Consider the following 20730-nt stretch of genomic DNA (forward strand, 5'->3'; position numbering starts at 1 on the left):
AGAAAAACGGAGCTGGAGGAATCAGGCTCCCGGACTTCAGACTATACTACAAAGCTACAGTAATCAAGACAGTATGGTACTGGCACAAAAACAGAAATATAGATCAATGGAACAGGATAGAAAGCCCAGACATAAACCCACGCACATATGGTCACCTTATCTTTGATAAAGTAGGCAAGAGTATACAATGGAGAAAAGATAGCTTCTTCGATAAATGGTGCTGGGAAAACTGGACAGCTGCATGTAAAAGAATGAAATTAGAACACTCCCTAACACCACACACAAAAATAAACTCAAAATGGATTAAAGACCTAAATGTAAGGCCAGACACTATAAAACTCTTAGAGGAAAACATAGGTAGAACACTCAATGACATAAATCACTGCAAGATCCTTTTTGACCCACCTCCTAGAGAAATGGAAATAAAAACAAAAATAAACAAATGGGACCTCATAAAACTTAAAAGCTTTTGCATAGCAAAGGAAACCATAAACAAGACGAAAAGACAACCCTCAGAATGGGAGAAAATATTTGCAAATAAAGCAACTGACAAAGGATTAATCTCCAGAATTTACAAGCAGCTCATGCAGCTCAATATGAAAAAAACAAACAACCCAATCCAAAAATGGGCAGAAGACCTAAATAGACATTTCTCCAAAGAAGATATGCAGATTGCCAACAAACATATGAAAGGATGCTCAACATCACTAGTCATTAGAGAAATGCAAATCAAAACTACAATGAGGTATCACCTCACACCAGTCAGAATGGCCATCATCAAAAAATCTACAAACAATAAATGCTGGAGAGGGTGTGGAGAAAAGGGAACCCTCTTGCACTGTTGATGGGAGTGTAAATTGATACAGCCACTATGGAGAACAGTATGTGGAGGTTCCCTAAAAAACTAAAAATAGAACTACCATACAATCCAGCAATCCCACTACTGGGTATATATACTGGGTATATATGAGAAAACCATAATTCAAAAAGAGCCATGTACCACAATGTTCACTGCAGCTCTATTTACAATAGCCAGGACATGGAAGCAACCTAAGTGTCCATCGACAGAGGAATGGATAAAGAAGATGTGGCACATATATACAATGGAATATTACTCAGCCATAAAAAGAAACGAAATTGAGTTATTTGTAGTGAGGTGGATGGACCTAGAGTCTGTCATACAGAGTGAAGTAAGTCAGAAAGAGAAAAGCAAATATCGTATGCTAACACATATGTGTGGAATCTAAAAAAAAAAAAAAATGTTTCTGAAGAACCTAGGGGCAGGACAGGAATAAAGACGCAGACGTAGGGAATGGACTTGAGCACACGTGGAGGGGGAAAGGTAAGCTGGGACGAAGTGAGAGAGTGGCATGGACATATATACACTACCAAAAGTAAAATAGATAGCTAGTGGGAAGCAGCCACATAGCACAGGGAGATCAGCTCGGTGCTTTATGTCCACCTAGAGGGGTGGGATAGGGAGGGTGGGAGGGAGACGCAAGAGGGAGGAGATATGGGGATATATGTATATGTATAGCTGATTCACTTTGTTATACAGCAGAAACTAACAAACCATTGTAAAGCAATTATACTCCAATAAAGATGTTAAATAATAATAATAATAATACATGACCAGAACATAGACTGTCATTTAACTAAGTATGAGTGACTAAAATCCAACAAAATTTTCTGTATTTCTGATTTTTCCAATCTATTAATCACAGTATAGTAAGAATGCCCCAAAATATGAATTGACCTCGAAAGCAGAAAAATAGTGAAAATAAAGTAAATCTTATCTCACATGTCATGAACATTCTTAATAAAGTATGCATAATGAGAGGCAAATGCAATTATAATGAAGCATGAAGGCAGTTACATATTTCCCATGAAACAATTATGCAGAATATGTACTTTTTTTTTTTTAATCCTCATTCTTTATTCTTTATTTCTTTATTTATTTATTTATGGCTGTGTTGGGTCTTCGTTTCTGTGCGAGGGCTTTCTCTAGTTGCGGCAAGCGGGGGTCACTCCTCATTGCGGTGCGCGGGCCTCCCACTATCGCGGCCTCTCTAGTTGCGGAGCACAGGCTCCAGACGCGCAGGCTCAGTAATTGTGGCTCACGGGCCCAGCCGCTCTGCGGCATGTGGGATCTTCCCAGACCAGGGCTCGAACCCGTGTCCCCTGCATTGGCAGGCAGACTCTCAACCACTGCGCCACCAGGGAAGCCCCAGAATATATAAAATAAGAGTGTCAGGAAGTACTTCGGGGAAGCGCTGGCATTTCATTTTACAACAGATTTCTTAGATACAGAAGACCAGAACATTCATCAGATCACTCCAAAGTCCTATTTAAAACCACAGAGGTGTTGCTACCAGTCCGCTTACCATTTCTTCAACATAAGGGTAAAGCATGTCTCCAAAGTATTCGGTAGATTCAATTGGAAGCTGTGCCGGCAAATTGTCAATGGAGCACATCAGAATCCCAGAGCCTTCGACACTAGGAGAAGCAACATGCTTTATTCGGATGGACAAAATTTATGTGTAAGCTTTAACTTTCCCAGATGTCTACTCCATTATTTACACTTCATAATCATTTGTAATCTTCTACCACTGTATATAGGAAAATAAACAAGACTTTTCCAATAAAACTTTTCCCTTCCTCACAACCCATTGAAATACAGTATGTGTGTGTGTGAATTTAAGTGCTCAAATCTGAATGTGGTTTTTCTACCAAATTTTTTAATATGCTTGAGCATATCTCTGGAAATTTTCATAGCCTTCATAAAGCTGTGAAATATTGAGTATTTTAGAGTAGTATATCAAAGGAAGTAAATGATGCATTATTATGTATCTCTCCCCATCTAACAACTTTAGCAAACTCACCTGTCATGAATAATATGCTGATCTGCATCATACATGCAGAAGGGATGCTCTATTGTCGTACACTCAGTCATAAACTCAATAGATCCTCCGGTGTCGGCTGAAATGTCACATATTGCCACAAGTCTGTAAATAACATCAATACTTAGATGTGAACATTGATCTCTGAAGTCTCCAACAGAATTAAAAATGAGTAAAAATGAAAGGTGCTTGAACAATTTTCAGTGTAGATGCCAAATACTTCCTAGGCTCCTTAGCTCTTTTTCCTACAGCTCACCTGTTCAGGAAACTATTCTTTTGGGATACAGAGAATCTTCCTAATAGGAGCTTTAGTCTCCACAAGCAAAAAGAAAAAAGAGGAAGAGGAAGAGGAGGAGGAGGATGGAGGAAGACAAGAAAGGAAAAGAGATAAAAGTAAAAAAAAAAAAACCCTCCTTATACATACTACTATATATAAAATAGATAACTAACAAGGTCTATTGTATAGCAGAGGGAACTCTACTCAATACTCTGTAATGGCCTATATGGGAAAAGAATTTAAAAAAGAGTGGATAGGGAAGTCCCTGGTGGCTCAGTGGGCAAGACCCCACACTCCCAATGCAGGGGTCCAGGATCGATCCCTGGTCGGGGAACTAGATCCGCATGCATGCCACAACTAAGAAGTCCACATGCGGCAACTAAGACCCAGTGCAGCCTAAATAAATAAATATTAAAAATAAAAAAGAGTGGATATATGTATAACTGGTTCACTTTGCTGTACAGCATAAACAACACAACATTGTAAATCAACTCTACTCCAATAAAAATGAAAAAAAAAATCCTTCCCTAGAGAAATCATTGACAACAGCCTAAAGTTAAGCTAGTTAGCCAACTTTAAATAACTTAGGAAGTTCAACTACACTACCTCCACCCTGCTTAGTAATACATAATTTTACGTGTCATTACATAGAAATCTCTGGAATTATGAATAAAAGTCTCAGCCCAGGATTCGAAATCCTTTTGAGGTTGACCACAATTTTCCTGCCCAATCTGTAATTTCCACTTGCCCATATAAACCCTATACTAGGGCTGCACTGTCCCACTCACTGTCTTAAACTGTGCTTTGGTGGCTCCATATTTACCAAGCAGCAGTCCTATCACTTGAAATCCTTGTTCGCCTCACTCCTCCCTAGAGACTTTGCCGAGCCCACGCTCCCACTGTATTCTAAGCTCTTGCGATATTGATTGCTCCTAGCATTCCTTTGGAATTTAATTGATGCCAGCTACATGCCTGAGGGTAGAAACCACATTTTTTCTTTATCTCTCAGCTTAGCAGAGTGCCAGGAAGACCAGGTGTTCCACAAATATTTATTCATTAACTAATTCATTCAACATTTAGTAATTATTTGAACGAACATTATATGTCAAACAATGTACTGGATACCTGTGGCCAAAACAAATAGGGCCCCTATCCTTAAGGAGATTAAGTTCTAGTAAGTTCTAGTAAGGCAGGAAAAATCATAAACACAGGAAAATAAAAATCATAAACACATGAATTTCAGGGAAAAATATAGTAACAGACTGAAGAGTGATGGGAATGGAGAAGCAAGAGAAGACCTCTCTGAGGAGCTTACTTTTGAGCTACGTGGGGCGTCACATAAGAGAAGAGAATTTCAAGAAGGAGGGAAGGAAATAGACTCACAAACAGAAAACAAACATATGGTTACCAAAGCGCAAAGGGGGGGAGGGAGGGATAAATGAGGAGCTTGGGATTAACAGATATACACCACTATATATAAAATGGATAAAAAATGAGGACCTACTGTATAGCACAGGGAACTATATTCAATATCTTATAATAACCTATAATGGAAAAGAATCTGAAAAAGGAAAATATGTATATATATATATATGTAACTAAATCACTGTGCTGTACACCTGAAACTAACACAGCATTGTAAATCAACTATACTTCAATAAAAAAATAAACTTGTTCCCTAGAGCAAACAAAAAAAAAAAAAGAAAAAGAAACCTTGCAATCTCAGTTATCCCAAACATGTTATCACCCAGTCCAGCCGATCACTTAACACAGTTAAGCCCAGAACACTTTTTCTAACTTTTGGGATGTCACCTTATACATATATATATAACTGAATCACTTTGCTGTACACCTGAAAGTAACAACATTGTAAATCAACTATACTTTGATTAAAAAAAAAAAAAAAAGGAGGGAAGGTTAACTGTCAAATATATCCAAGAGATTAAATAAGATAAGGCAAACAACTGGTTATTAATAGTCAAGTCCTATGTTATGTGGGTCCCCTATGTGTGATACCCTCACAGTGGGCCTTGCTGCTGAAAACTGCCATCATTGCTGAAATCCTTACTTGTGTGGCAATGCAGGGCAGCCTTCAACACCAGCAACTGAGGACTTGCCTGGAGCCAGGAGACTCTGAGCATCTTGGCGGGTTAGTAGGCGAGGTGTGTTTTGTTCCCAGTAGATTCCATTAATTAAACAAGTTGTATAGGGTGCAATCTGTAAAGCAAATTCCAAGGTCAGCGAGATAGGCAATAGCCTTTTTCAAAGCAGTGTGCTGAAAGAGAGCTATCAGTAAAGTTCATGAGAAATAATTTAACGTTATTTCTAATTGACTTTGTTATTTGCCAAGTCAGTGGCCACCTTTCGAAGCAAAGACAATAAATACCCACCCAGATTTCAGTGGAGAATTACCTCATTATAGAAAAATATATGAATATAAATACATTAATATTTGTGTTCTATAATGCCTTGCATAGCCAAGAAAAAGGAAATAACAGAAGTTCAAGTGACCAAGTGCTCTATTTCCAGCTCAGCCTCTAGTAGCATGTGATCTAAAGCATGCTACCTTAACTTCTCTGGGCTCTGTTTTCCTTACCTGCCAGATGGGGATAATGCGTACCCCATTCCTCAAACGAATGCTGTGAAGATTAAATCAGATAACATCTGTAAGCCCCATGGGCAAATGTGCTACATGCATGCATACATGGTAACTAGGTCATTATAAGTTTTGGGATGCACCCAATCACCAATATTTCTGTGATTGGGGAAGAGAAGGGATGGAAACTTACTAGATTCAAAAATTTTCAATTTGAAACTAGTTTTATAATTCCTGTTTCTCAAGCATCTCAAGCATTCTCAAGCCACAGGTAAGAGTTCTTCTTCTATAATATGGTCTACATGCTATAACACTAAATTTCATACCAGAATCTAAAAATGTTATATTGTTCAAATACGTTTAAAATTATTGAAAACATTACTTTTCACAATTAGATGCATGCATTTTTTTTGTTGGTTTATTTTGAGGAGGACTGTTGCATGACCAATGACTACAAAACACACAAAAATATTATCCTTCTTATAAGATGAGACCAGTGTGTCCCCATCAGAAGGATTTGAATTGGAAGTAACTTTTGTACAGTGGAGATGGGTCTTCTATAGCCGTACTGTTTCACTCTGGTCCCTTGTAATCAATGGCATGTATTTCAAGATGGCTGGCTGAGGTTGATTGCAATTTGTGGCCATAGAAGGGATAGAACTATGTTGAGATCAACTCTCATAGACACTGTGGTTTCTCAACAGTACTAACTAATTCAGGGTAAATACAGAAAACAGTAACCCACAGGAAATGGTTTAGAGCAACTGGGCACATGCAGACCTGAAGAAGAAACAGAGTCAGTGAAGCAATGGGCATACCCATAGAAACCACCAAAGCCACGAAGCAAAGACCACTCCAAACAACAAGAAAAGCCAACAACACCTAAGGACAACTCATAATACCCAAAGGACTCACAACAAGTCAATATGGAGGACTGAAAACCAATGTACACAATCACAATCTCTCTCCTTAAAAACAGCCTAACTATAGTGTATCATGAGCAACCAACTCAAAAGCTAGGTATGATACTCACATCAGTATTAAAACGGCTTATGTAGCGCTCAGGATATTTGTCATACTCTACAGGATCATATATACCATCTGTTTTCCTGACGAGATGATGATGGCGACTTAACACTGTCCCGTACACTTTTCTCAGGTCTTGCAGAGGAGAAAGAAATTAGTAAAGTGGGTCACAAATGATAACGGTTTATGGTGATAAAATATTATAACACTGAAACTGTTAAAAACAGTAAAAGATACATACACTCGCCCTCCCCACCCTCCCTACCTCCATTTTGGGAAACTTCTTTTAATTCATGCGGCTCCACATATTCACAAGGTAATTCATTGAAGATTTCTTGAGCTCCCTATAAATAATGCATGAGTGAAAATCTAAAAATCAATCAGAAAAGAGCCAATACATTTTCCTGCAGAGGTTCCAATTCATTTTCCCCACAATTTTATAGCTCAACTTGCCCTGCCCTGCAACTGGGACCACAACACGGAAGCACAGATGAGCCTCTTGCATGCAGCCTGCAAACCAACTTTTATTCCCATTTAAACACCACTCATTGGATGGGGCTTTAATTTTTTTACTTAAAGTTATTCAGCATAGAAGCAAGGGGATTTAGAACTGACAGTACAATAAAAATATTTCTATTTAATTTTTGCTCCATTGCAGAAATTATTTCAAGTGGGGAAACTATATATTTCCTACTTATATCAGATGGCTATCTCACAGTATAATATAAATAGTGATGTCCTGTTTGTAAAATATTTTCACTGAAGAAAGATCTATTTTGCAATTACAAGTTTCTCTAGGGGAGCAAAAATACATTCTCGAAACTACCCCAGAAGGAAGAAAGTAACAATTGTAGTCTTGAATTAAGCTTCTTAACCTCTTCTGGCAAAACTCCAAATCTTGTAAAATTTACATCCTGGGGTCACTTCCAAATTTGGGGATATCTCAGTGATGGAGGTAAAATAGAGCACCCTAAGAATAGACCTTTATGCAACAAGGAGTTATCCCTCTAAAAAGAAAAAAAGAAAAGAAAAGAAAAAACATTCAAAGCCTCTGACAGCTTGGAATCAACTCAAAGCAAAGACACTAAGTTTGGACCAGTACTGCACTTTATTATGGGAAAAGTACATAGGTAAGAAAAGTACCAAGAACAGAATGCCCAGTCATGGAAAAGAAGGGCTCTGAAATGCACACATAATGCCCACATCCTTTGGGTTAGTGTCAGAGTTTCAGACTGCTTTACAGAAAGAAGACAGTTGGAACTTACCTTAGATACATTACCAGTCCCTGTGAACACAAATGTTAAGGGCCCTATCGACTTTGGCATCAAACCCAGAGATATTTCATAGCCAGCGTCTCGGACAGCTTGCACAGCCTGACTGCTGTTCCTGTAGTTATGAGCCATGCCAATGTGCTGCAAGCAAGCACACATGGGCCACATTAGTCGACCACCTGAGACGTGTTTCTATTCTTAAAATGTGACACGTGTTTACAAAAAAAAATAGACACAATAAACATCTCACCATAAAAGGTGTGTGATGTCCCAAAGCAAGGAGCCTTAAACCCATTCCATGTAAAATGTTGATCATCCCTGTTGCAGAATCAGACCAACAGAAAGACCATTAGTTGGAAGGAGTTGAAGCTGTTCTCTCTACCTGTTCTCCAACCTGCTCTGTGCTCTGAGGAAGCAAGACCACAGCATCTCAGATTTGGAAGGGGCCCCAGTAGTCATCTTCTCCACCCCCTCAACTTTCTGCCATCGAAAGTGTTAAGCCAGCTGCACCCTGACCTGTCCCCTCCACATCCAATCCTGCTGAAACGGAAAGAGTGCCCCTCTTTTTCTCTAAGGTTAATCTCTCCACCTTTGCTCCAGATCCCATCCCTTCCTGTCTCTCTCAGGAATTTACTCTTGAATTATGTCCTCTCTCTATCCCTCTCTATTGGTTCATCCTTATCAATATTTAAACACACCTCCATTTCTCTCATACCAAAAACAAATGAATAAGCAAAAACGAAGTCACCATTGACCCTATGACCCCTCCCCCCATCATTTCAGTGACCTACACAGCTAAACTCGGTGGACACTTTTCAGATCTTGACTTACTTGTCAGAGATATCTGGCAATGTAGAGCGCCTCTTTGTTGGGACTCTCTTCCCTCAGCTTGCCTGGCTTGAACATTTTCACCCTACATTTCTGCAGGCTCCTCTTCCCATGCCCATTCCTTTTATATTAGTGCCCCTTGCCCCTTGCTTAATATTGGTCACCCTCAGGATTCTGTCCCAGGCTCTATTCTCTTCAATCTCTACATTTTTCCCTTAGCTAATCTCATCCATTCCTAAATTTCAAGTACTCTCTGTATGATGATGACTCCAAGTCTGTATCTCTAATGCAGGTATTTTATTTCAAGACCCAACCAACCACCTTACGGATTTCTCAATCTGGATGTCCTTCACAGAGCAGAAACTTAGCATGCCCGTAACCAAGACCTCAGCATCCATTCTCCCCTTCTTTTCCGGAAGGGAACTTTCCCTCTCCATATCCCTGACAAATTTTCTTTGACCTTTTTTCTGATGTCAACTTTTAAAGGAATAATTTATATACAACAAATCACACCAATTTAAAGTCTATAGTTTGATAACTGTTAACAAATGCACACACCCATATTACCACCAACATAATCAAAATACAGAATATTCCCATGACTCCAGTCAAGCCTCCCCAAACTTTGGCCCCAAACAACTACTGATTTTATTTCTGTCTGTATAGATTAGTTTCTTCTACAGTTGCATACAAATGAAATTTTAAGTATTTACTCTTCTTTGTGTGTCTGCTTTTACTCAGGAAAATGTTTTTGAGATTCATGCATACTTTGTGTGTATAAGTAGTTTGCTTCTTTTTATTACTGAGGACTGTTCCATTCTATGGATGTACCACAGTTTATTTATCCATTCCTCTGTTGATTGTCTGGGCTATTATGAATGAAGCTACTATAAATAATTCTTTACAAAAAATAATTGGTTTCTCTTGATAAATGCCTATGAGTGGAATTTATTTTGTACATTGATATGCAAGTGTTTTATTTCTTCTTGAGATGTGTCTTTCAAGGATTTGCCTATTTTATCAACGTTGTCAAATTTATTGTCTTATTCATAATATTCCCTTATCATTTTTAATATCTGTGACATATATAGTGACGATTCCTCTTGTATTCCTAATATTGGTAAAAGTGGCTTCTCTCTCTTTTTTTAAAAATCAATCTAACTGGAGGTTTATCAATTTTATTGATTATTTTTTTTAAAAAAGAACTGGCTTTTGATTTTTATTTTATTATTTTTTTAAAAAAAAGAACTGGCTCTATTATTTTCCTGTTTTAATTTAATTGATGCTCCCTCTTATCAATATTATTTCCTTCCTTCTATTTGCTTTGGGTTAATTTATTCTTCATTTTCTAGCTTCTTCTGATGGAAGTTTAGATTACTAATTTAAGAACTTTCTTCTTTTCTAATAAAAGCATTAAATGCTATAAATTTCCTTCTAAGCACCACTTTACCTGCATTCCACAAATTCTGGTGTGCTGTGTTTTAAATTTTCATTCCATTCAAAATATTTTCTAATTTTTCCCGTGATGTCTTCTGGACTCATGGGTTATTCAAAAATACATTGTTTATCTTCCAAATATTTGGAAATTTTCTATGTATCTTTGTATTATAATTCCAAAATCAATTTTATTATAGTCAGAGCACATACTCTATGATTTCGGACCTTTTACATTTATTACAAATTGTTTTGTGACCTAGCATATGGACCATCTGGATGAACGTTCCACATGAAAGGAATGTGTATTCTATTCTGCAAGTTACTGGGTGGAGTGCTGGGTGCTCAAGAACTTTCACTGACGTCAGGGCGGTTGATAGTGTTTTGCGTCCTCTATCCCTACAAATTTTCTGTCTACTTATTCTGACAATTACACACCTTCAAGTAGTCTCATCTGATACAGAGTTATAACGTGTGGTGTTTCTCAACCAAAGATGGTTCAAAGTACTAACTGGGACAAAAATCAAGTGCTGTTTTTCCCCAGACTCCAGCTTGTACCCTTGCTAGACTGCCCCTCTGTTGGTTCCTGTGACCGTACCTCTTCCCCCTCTTTTACCCTTTCTTCCATTCTTCAATTTCTCATCACCAAACTGACCTCTCTTTCCAGTCTTCCAAACAGTAAAAATTCAGAGCCTAAGCATAGGTGTTGTCCTTCTCCCTGTTCTCTTTTTCTTAATTTTTGTAATAAATATAGTTTAATGATTTTATTTTATTCCCCTGATATCCATCACCCTTAGCCACACCCCCATGTTTATTTTTATTGGTGGAAATGAACCCTCCCATCCCCTTGCCACAGAAAAGAGAAAACACAGTTACTCCCCAGGCAAATTTAGAAAATGGGTGATGTAACAGCCCTGGCATACCTACCTGCCACACCTGCCCACTGTCCAAACGCCACTACCCGTATTCCTCTATGATCCACCATTTTCTCATAATCAATAAGTCGGATTTCCTGAAGAAACAATAAAAAATTTCTAAACCAGACCCATCCAGCTTAATTTGAATGAGTACAACACATATATGAGCAAGTGATTATTGCCCATTATCCCCTCATAAAATATATCTTGACTTGCTAGGTGCACCATGAAATATTTAGAAAATGGTGGGTCACAAACCAATGATAGGTTTGTGATGAGAGATGAAAGAATGGTCCTAGCAGGGTGCTAACACCCCTTGATGGTAGGCAATGAAATAACAAAGGTATGATTTCTTTTCACTTTTAGCCCAGCACCATTGACAAATATATCCACATACTGCCCCCACTCATCCTCACATCCTTCCCTCTAGTCTTAAAAAGAACAAGTCTTTCCTGAGACTAATCCCTGTGAGCTAGATGCCAGCTTTATTCTATGTCCTCCAAGACCTCTCAAACTTTTTCTTTCTTTTCTTTCTTCCTTCTTTACAGTGTTCCTTCCCCTCAGCCATTCTAGATACACCCAGGTCTCTCTTCTACTTTAAAAATAACAACTATACTCCCTCTCAAGTCCATACACACAAATCTATCTCATTCTCTCTCTCTCTCTTTCTCTCTCTCCTTCTGTCTCTCTTAGTATCTCTCTGTTTCTCTGTCTCTCTCTTCTTTTTCTCTCTCCAGCTTTTCACAAGCAAACTTTATTTTAAAAGTAGCACAAGCTGCCTGTTCTTCACTTCCTCACCTTCACTAAAATCTTGTCCTTCCTCTTTCCTTGGGAATCTCCCCTCTCTTGGAAATGTCCTATTAATTCATGCTTAAAAACTGCTGACACATTGGAATTATAGAACGTTTTAAATAGTCTATTTCCTCAAAGATGATATAATTTTTGCCATGTGCTTGGATTTAAGAATATTTAATATTAATCCAACTCCAAGTAATTTGTTATAAAATGTTGCCCAAAAGCAGTCCTGCTGGGTCTGTTTTCATTAATTTTCTCGAAATGAACGAAACTTCATATAACCAAAAAGAAAAATGTTTCTAAAGTACTTTTTGAGGAGTTTTATCTACTTGAAGTGAAACATTCTTCTTATAATATTATTTCCTTGAATTACTTTTTGAATTGGTTCTTATGAAACACTGTAAATTAACTACAGTGTCTGTTTAGTGAATCTGAAATTAGTAGGAATGTATTCTATACGCTTATGTAAAATACATTTTCCTCCATTACTTTTACTGTTTGTGAAACTCTCCTGTCCTCTACCTACTGTCAGATTCAAGTCTAGTTTCTAATGCTCTAACATCCTTACCCCAAGACTTCGACCTTGGACTTCTCCATCTACACTCACTCCTTACCCTCATCCAGTCTCACGGCTTTAGATACCATCTAGTCTCTGACAACTGAAAAATGTGTATCTGGAGAAGTTGCCCTCCTGAGCTACAGACTCACATCCAATGGCCCACTCAGCATCTCCTCTTACATGTCTAACGGGCAAATTAAACTCGACAGGCCCTAAGCTCAAATCTTGATCCTCCCATCCAAGCCTGCTCCTCGTGCAGTAGCATCGTGTCAATCTAAGGCAACTCCTTTAAGTTACTCAAACCAAAATCTTGGAGTCATCTCTGACTCCTCTCTTTCCCTCATAGCCCACATTCATTTCATCCATGGATCCTGTAGGATCAGACCTCTAAAATACATCCAAGATTTGTCCATGTGTCACGACCTCCACTCCCGCCGCCCTCAACATCATTTGTAGCCTAGCATCTGGACTAGTCTAGACTAACAATCTTCTTATCAATTTTGCTCTCCTTCTCCCGCCTCCAACTTTTATTTACAGAGCAGGCAGATAAGCATTTTAGAATATGATTAACTCTAATCCTCCATTCAAAAAGACTGTCTGTCGGGCTTTTGCACTACTATTCTCTCAGGTTGGAAGGCTTTTCCCAGATGGATATGGCTTGATCCTTTGCCTCTTTCAAATTTTTGCTCAATGCCAATATTGCAATGAGGCACTCCCTGATCATCCTATTTCAAGTAGCGTTATCACCTCCCCCAGCGCCCAGCACTCCTTTTTTTCTTCTGTATTATATTTATCTCCATTACACATATCACCAAGCGACATATGAGGTGTTGTTTATTTATTCTAGTGTCTCCTCACACTAGAATGTAAGCTATGTTCATTGCAGTGATCAGTGTCAGACACATTGTAGGCACTTGGTAAATATTTGTTGAGTGAATACTCTGTATTTTAAATAGATGATAGTCTTTCCACAGTATTTCTATCTCAAAAACAAGTTTCCTTTTCTTATGAACATTAATAAATGTAAAAATAGTTTCCAGTACAGTTCTGGTACCACAGAGCTGTGCAGCCTCCGTCAAGTCACTTCACCTCTCTGGGCTCCATTTGAAAAATTAGGGTGGTAAGTTATATGATCCCTGAGGTTCCTTTTAGCTCTAACATTCTACTTGCTAATATTTGAACTATTAACCTTATAACTTAATAATCATTTGGAGCAAATGCTTCTATCATTCTTCCCATTTCAGAATACAAAGGAATGAAATGTGTTTGGTTCCTCTTATCACAAACTCCAAACTTGCCCAGCAGAGCAGCCCGAAGAGCAGTAGAACTGTTCAGGCACTAACAGCAGGTCACCTCTCCTACTGAGGTGAATACGTGATGTATTTTCTAGATGCTGAAAGAAAACTAAAACTCCACTTGACAGTTAAAAGTTAAAAAAAATACATGCTTCTATGTTAACATTTATGAATATTGGCCACTAATTACCTGTTTTAGGATCTCATCCAACAAACCCATATTGGCCTCCTGAGCCTTTATGGTGTGGGAGAAGAATGCATAGGTCTTCTTAGGCATTAATTTTTCCTCTGGGGGTCTTTTAACTCCCAAAATTAAACAAGCTTCAGAAATATCCTCCTGGAGAATGCCACCAGCTTTGACATATTCCTGGGAATGTAATTTTGATTAAAAGTTATTCTCCTGATTTGTTGTATTCATATTTTCTTTAATAAATAAATGTAGCAGTTAAAGTCACAACCTTTTGAAGGAAAAAAATATAAGGAACAAATAATAGAAAAACTACTTCTAATATTCTTACTTGTTGGCTAAAGATCAATCTAACATGTTTGACTTTTGTACCAAAAACAAAAAATTAGAAAATTCAGCACATACTTTTATCTAAGAACAGTTAAGAGTTTGACCATAACCGCTAGCATATGTGATTTAAATATACATGTAAAATGTATATTTTGTACCAACAATGCCCTGAAACATTAAATGCTAAATAGTAATTTATTACTCAGGTATACTTTTAAAGGAAAGACATATCTGCAATATTTTCTTTTCTTTTTTATTTTTGTTGTTCAGTTAGTATTTATTACTGCCCTACTCTGTTCCATGGACTGTGCTAGAGATGGGATAGGACACAAAGAAACAGAGACAAGATCTCTCCTGTAAAGGAGCTCACAAAATATTGTAAAAAGAAGTCAGAGGCACGGTGCATGAGGCTGAATTCAAAAGGACATTATGAGTAGCATAATCTAAGTGATATATTAATTTAATGGATATTGAGATAACTCCCAGGTGAGATGATCAAGGAAATGTGGAAATTTAAATTAATCTAAAAGGCTGGGTAGGATTTGGAGGGATGGAGATGGGAAATACAAGGTGGTAATATCAGTAAGAGGTATTGAAGGAATATATACAAATATGGAGCCGGGAAAATAAGGAGATGTTTAGGGCATAATAAGTGAATCAATTTAGAAAAATAGACTGAATATTATCATGGTGAATATGAGCTTTATTGGATAAAAATAAAAATAATCATTGATATTTATTAATAAATTACTATGTGCTTTGCTAAGCTCTTTGGGTGAATTATCTCATTTAATTCTCAAAACTCCCATGAGGTAGGTACTATTATTATCCCCATTTTATCGATGGGAAACCTGAGTCTTACACATTAAACTGAGATTTCAGAGCTAGTACATGGAGGCAATAGACAATCATTTCAGATTTTTAAATAAAGGGGTAGCATGATCCAGGCAGAATTTTTAAAGCATCTTAGGTGGCAGTTGAATAAAATGAAGATAGGGCTTTCCTGGTGGTGCAGTGGTTAAGAATCCGCCTGCCAATGCAGGGGGCACGGGTTCGAGCCCTGGTCCGGGAAGATCCCACATGCCGCAGAGCAACTAAGCCCATGAGCCACAACTACTGAGCCTGCGCTCTAGAGGCCGTGAGCCACAGCTGCTGAGCCCACGTGCCACAACTACTAAGCCTACGCTCTAGAGCTCACACTCCACAAGAGAAGCCATGGCAATGAGAAGCTCGCGCACCGCAACCAAGAGTAGCCCCCGCGCGCCGCAACTAGAGAAAGCCAGCGCGCAGCAACGAAGACCCAAAGCAGCCAAAAATAAATAAATTAAAAAGAAAAAATTAAAAAAAAAAAATGAAGATAAATCTAGTTAGGAATCTACTTCAAAGGAAAGTACAAATGAATAGGAAACAAAGTAAAAAAATGAACATATGGTTCATACCTGGTTTCTCTGAAAACAATCTATTTGCCCATTTATAGTAGACTGGTTAAATAAATCATGATAAATAAGGGAGTAATTATAGCAGCCATTAAATAGAATGAAGCTGATCTCTATGAACTGACATGAAGTGATTTCCAGGATATGCCGTAGAACAAAGCAAGGTACAAAAGAGTATATACAGTATACAACGTTCTGTATAAGATTGAAGGGAAAATAAGAAAACACATACATACACACACATACACATATGCTTATTTTTGCAAGAAGAAACATAGGAATGATAGATCAGAAACTAATGAAAATAGTAACCTATAGGGTGGGTGGGAATGGGATGTAAGGGATTAAGATGAGAGCAAGACTTCTCTGTGTTGCATCTTTTTATACAGTTTTAATCTTTGAAGCTTGTAAATGTTTAACTTATTTGAAAAATAAAATTAAATCAAAAAGGATTTAAAGCAAATATTAAAATGTAATAGAAACAAAAATAAATCCAACTGGATATCACATTGACATGTAACCACAGAGAAAAACTAATTCAGATATCTTTTGAACACAGCACTCTGAATATTCTTTGTGGGATGTATTCTAAAGGCCAAAAAAAAAAAATTCTTCTAAGAAATATTAAATTCCATTCAATATTCTCTTATTGAGGTATAATTAACATTATATTAGTTTCAGGTGTACACCTAAATGATTCGACACTTGTATATATTGCAAAATGATCACCACAATAAGCCTAGTTAACAATAAGCCCAGTGCTGTTCTAGATTAAAAGAACTAAAGATACATAATAACGAATACAAGGAACCTTAATTAAGCCTTGATTAAAATAAAAACCATAAAAGATGTTTGAGACAATGGGGAATTTGAAATGTGAGATGTGAGATGATATTGTGGAATTATTAATTTCTTAGGTGTGAAAATGATACAATGGTTACGTAGGAAGATGATTTATTCCTAGGAAATGTATACTGAAGCATTTAGAAATAAAGTGGCATTGTCTGCAGCATATTTTCAAATGGCTCAGGAAAGAAAAAACACGTGCATGTATCTAAAATAAAAATAAAAGTCAAACCTGTGTCATGAGATTATTGTGAAGAATGAACAGAATGATGAATATGAGGGGCTTCACCTGGTGGCTGGCAAGGTAAACACTCATGAACAAACTCTACTCAGTGAAGCATTTCCTGCAGACATTTGTCTTTCCAGTCCTAGAACCAGGGTCACACATGAAGGAGAGAATGACTGAAGGATGTCATCTCCTAAAAGCAATCCTTTTATCCCTCAGCTGGAAGAAAGCATGGAATGGGGCGAAAATAACACTTATTGGCTAAATTCTGGGCTCAAGAAAGGATTCTAACTAGAAATCTCATAACTATATAATCTCATTATAACCGAAGTAAAGAAATATCGTCATGTGGTCTTTAAGTGACACTAGCAAACATTTTATTTTCACTCAGATGCTCCCTATTTTTCATACACAGGGTCATTTCAGTCCCACCTATTTTTAAAAATTGGAAATATTTACCTTATCGTGAATGGCCCGCCGATTGGAAGGCTGTATTAAGACCTTGTACCCCAGATTGGTGATCCCTTTGATGTGCCGGGGAGCTAGGGGAGCCCGCCTCTCCCAGGCGTTCACATCCTCCCGCCTCAACGCCATCACCGCCTTGTAGTGAAGCCTGGAGAGGTTGAGGCCCAGCCTGCCCAGTTTAGTCCTAGGTACTCGCAGCATCTTGAAACCTGGTGACTGTAAAGAAATTGTTAGAGCAGGACAACAAAAGGCAAGAAGGCTCACAGGTCAGTTCTGGTCTCCTGAGAAATCTGCTGTAAAATCCAACCAACTCAGGTGATAACAGATTCAAGATGAAGAAGGGAGAGGGAAAACCTGGATGATGTGATGATAATTTGCTGGTCATTTGGATGCTGTTTCTTTACCCAAACAAACCCAAATTTCTACAAACGAAGTTACTTCCAAAAAAAAAAAAAAAAAAAATGTCCCAAGCAACTAATGGGACACTAATCAATATCTGCTAAGCTGAAATCATTTTTTTTTAATGTATGTTTTATCAAACACACATTCAGCACAAAAGTTTTAAGCAAGTTAATCTACAATGCAAATACAGGAAGATAATTTATGCCAATTTTGATGATATAAAGTTTAGAATCCTTTCATAATGTACAAGATCCTTGACAATCTAGCTCCAACCTCTTTCGAGTTTCATCTCTGACCATTTCCTAAACTAGTTCTACTCAAAGTGTGTTTTACAGCCTGATGTCAGTCAGTGAACTGCTTTGTACTGGTCCACAATGAGATATGTACAGAAATAGAAAGTAAGCACTTAGAAACCTTTATATGACAGGATCATTTTTCTAGTAATTCATTGGTATTGAATTTTATAAAAGCATTGGTCCTGGCAGATTGGAAATTTAAGAAAACAAAACAAACAAACAAACATATTTTTCACCACAGGTGTTAGAAGCTGAAGAAGCACCTGACACCCCCAGCCTCGCTTCACTGACCCTGTTGTTGCTCTAAACATTCTCTTCCCGGGCTTCCCTGGTGGCGCAGTGGTTAAGAATCCGCCTGTCAATGCAGGGGACACGGGTTCGAGCCCTGGTCCAGGAAGATCCCACATGTTGCGGAGCAACTAAGCCCATGTGCCACAACTACTGAGCCTGCGCTCTAAAGCCCGTGAGCCACAACTACTGAGCCCGCGTGCTACAACTACTGAAGCCCACGCGTCTAGAGCCCGTGCTCCGCAACAAGAGAAGCCACCACAATGAGAAGCCCGTGCACCGCAACAGAGTAGCCCACGCTCACAGCAACTAGAGAAAGCTCGCGCACAGCAACGAAGACCCAATGCAGCCAAAAAAAAAAAAAAACCATGCTCTTCCCCTTTCCAGAGTTTCCTCTACCAGACCACCTCCCCCTGCTATTATATTAAACCCACACCTGTCTCAGTTTTCTGCTATTCCAGATTGTGTAACTCTATTCATTAATTCAATTAAGAAATATTTACAAGAGGCTTACTATGTGTCAGCACAGAATAAATTTTACAGAAAATTTTAAAGCGTAAGTATCAAACAGTATTCTGTGCCTCTTCAAATGGTTACATAAATTTAGTAGTCAGAAGTCATTTCAGACGATAATTTGCTGGTCATTTGGATGCTGAACCTTAGTTTTCTATGTTTAAGGTTGGCATCAAAATATAGAGACTAAATGATTTTACATCTTCTAGAAATTCCCTAGCATATAGCACAATTCTTATGGAACACATTTCTGTTACATCAGACTACAATCTCTAAATCAGACCCACCTTATAGACAGGGAAGTTTTGTCCAACAATGGAATGTACAAGTACTATTTCCTGGGGGCAAACTACTTATCATCCTACATAGAAAACTTGTAGGATAACTCACAACACAGACTAAAAGAATAAAGCAAACAGCAGAGAGTCTGGCTAAGAAGGCTTTAGGAAGAAAAGGGGCAGGGAGAGAAAACACTGCACACAGCAAATGAACATGCTGATCATGAGGAGTTCAGGCTAACTCTTACTCAGGCCAAAATACGGATGATCGACATTTCAGTAAAAGTCTGTTATATACTTCATCTAACTTTTTGGTTTACTTATATAGTTTCGTTTTTAAAAGAGACTATGCTAAGCCCAAATCCAAGCCCAAGCCCATAACATTTATTCTCCCCCAAGCCAAAGGAAAATCTGCAACGTCCCATAGAACTTGAATCCCTATGTTTGTAAATGAAATCAATTCCAAAGACAAATGAGTCTTCTAAACACACTGAGAAGCCCAGAAAATGGTCCCATCTTCCCAGCAGGGGCTGCATCTCACATACCGTAGTTGACCAAGTGACCCTAATCCTCCATACTCAGTAGCAGTTCTTGGCACAAAGATTAGGAAACATGTCCAAATAATTCAGTCTCTCTCCTCAGCCCAAGCTTGATTTATAACCACAGCTTCCCCTTTCTCAGCAACACTCCCTCCTCCTCCTCTTCCTCCTTCTCCTCCTCCACACCTCCTTTGCCTGGAGTCGGGGGTACAGCGTGGGAGGAGAGACAGAAACACATACACTCATGTAATACACACATACACGTTTGCAGAGGCAGACTTTCCTCGGGACCTAGGAAAGGAAAGTAGCAGGCAGAGGCTGGCCTTCTGCGTTTTATTTGGGAAGCTACTTTCACTTTCACTTTTTGTAGGGAATTCTTGAATCACAATTCCTGACACTTTGTTTTTAAAGAAATAGAACAATAGTTACCATTGATTTAACATTATATGCCAAGCACTATGCTGAGCGCTTTACAGACATTATTTCATTTCCTCCTTGAGAAAATCTTCTTAAGTAGATACTATTATTAGCCCCATTTTACAGATGAAGAAACTGAAGTGAAATCCAACTAGAGCTGTTGCTTTTTAAGCAGAAGCAGAATCCCTAGGTTAATATTCAACACTCAGGATTTTCTCTTCTTCGCCAAAGCCTGCAGATCCACACCTCGGACATCTGACACATGTTACTCCTGCCAGCTCAATTCAGAAATAAATCAGATCCATATGGCATATGATTAGTTCTCCCACAGCATGGGGTGCCTCCATCAACCCCTTTCTACGTGTCACCAAAAATCCTTCCTGAGTCCCTGCCAAGGTAAATTCTAAGTTTCTGGATGCTAGAAAAAAGATGATTATAGCAGGTCTGATTATGTTAGTAATTGCTTGAACCTTGAAACTTGGTCTCAGCATAGAACTTTCTGGGACCACCATTCATTTCATTCTCAGGTCATCAAGAAATATGTAACAGTGAGAATTTCTGAATTACTCTGAGGTATGGCACTGCAGGTGTCTGACATTTCATGGAAAT

General features: G+C 38.2%; 1 protein-coding gene across 3 annotated transcripts in view; it reads right to left on the reverse strand.

Moving 5' to 3' along the window:
- The window catches only part of AASS (aminoadipate-semialdehyde synthase), a 66907-nt gene that overhangs the window by 40123 nt on the left and 6054 nt on the right, over positions 1 to 20730 (reverse strand). For 2 of the 3 annotated variants that reach the window (XM_061198677.1, XM_061198679.1), the window contains 10 exons: positions 17383 to 17604; positions 14089 to 14265; positions 11260 to 11344; positions 8321 to 8388; positions 8065 to 8211; positions 7065 to 7143; positions 6807 to 6934; positions 5246 to 5394; positions 2883 to 3005; positions 2385 to 2496 (listed from right to left, as the gene is read on the reverse strand). In XM_061198677.1, the coding sequence (XP_061054660.1) occupies positions 2385 to 2496; positions 2883 to 3005; positions 5246 to 5394; positions 6807 to 6934; positions 7065 to 7143; positions 8065 to 8211; positions 8321 to 8388; positions 11260 to 11344; positions 14089 to 14265; positions 17383 to 17589 (1275 nt within the window). In that variant the 5' untranslated portion in view covers positions 17590 to 17604. Of the gene's footprint in view, positions 1 to 2384; positions 2497 to 2882; positions 3006 to 5245; positions 5395 to 6806; positions 6935 to 7064; positions 7144 to 8064; positions 8212 to 8320; positions 8389 to 11259; positions 11345 to 14088; positions 14266 to 17382; positions 17605 to 19710; positions 19801 to 20730 lie in introns of those variants that run through there. The other variant, XM_061198678.1, reaches the window with a different exon arrangement.

The sequence above is a fragment of the Eubalaena glacialis genome, chromosome 8, assembly GCF_028564815.1.
Source record: "Eubalaena glacialis isolate mEubGla1 chromosome 8, mEubGla1.1.hap2.+ XY, whole genome shotgun sequence".
In the NCBI taxonomy this organism is placed as follows: Eukaryota; Metazoa; Chordata; class Mammalia; order Artiodactyla; family Balaenidae; genus Eubalaena; species Eubalaena glacialis.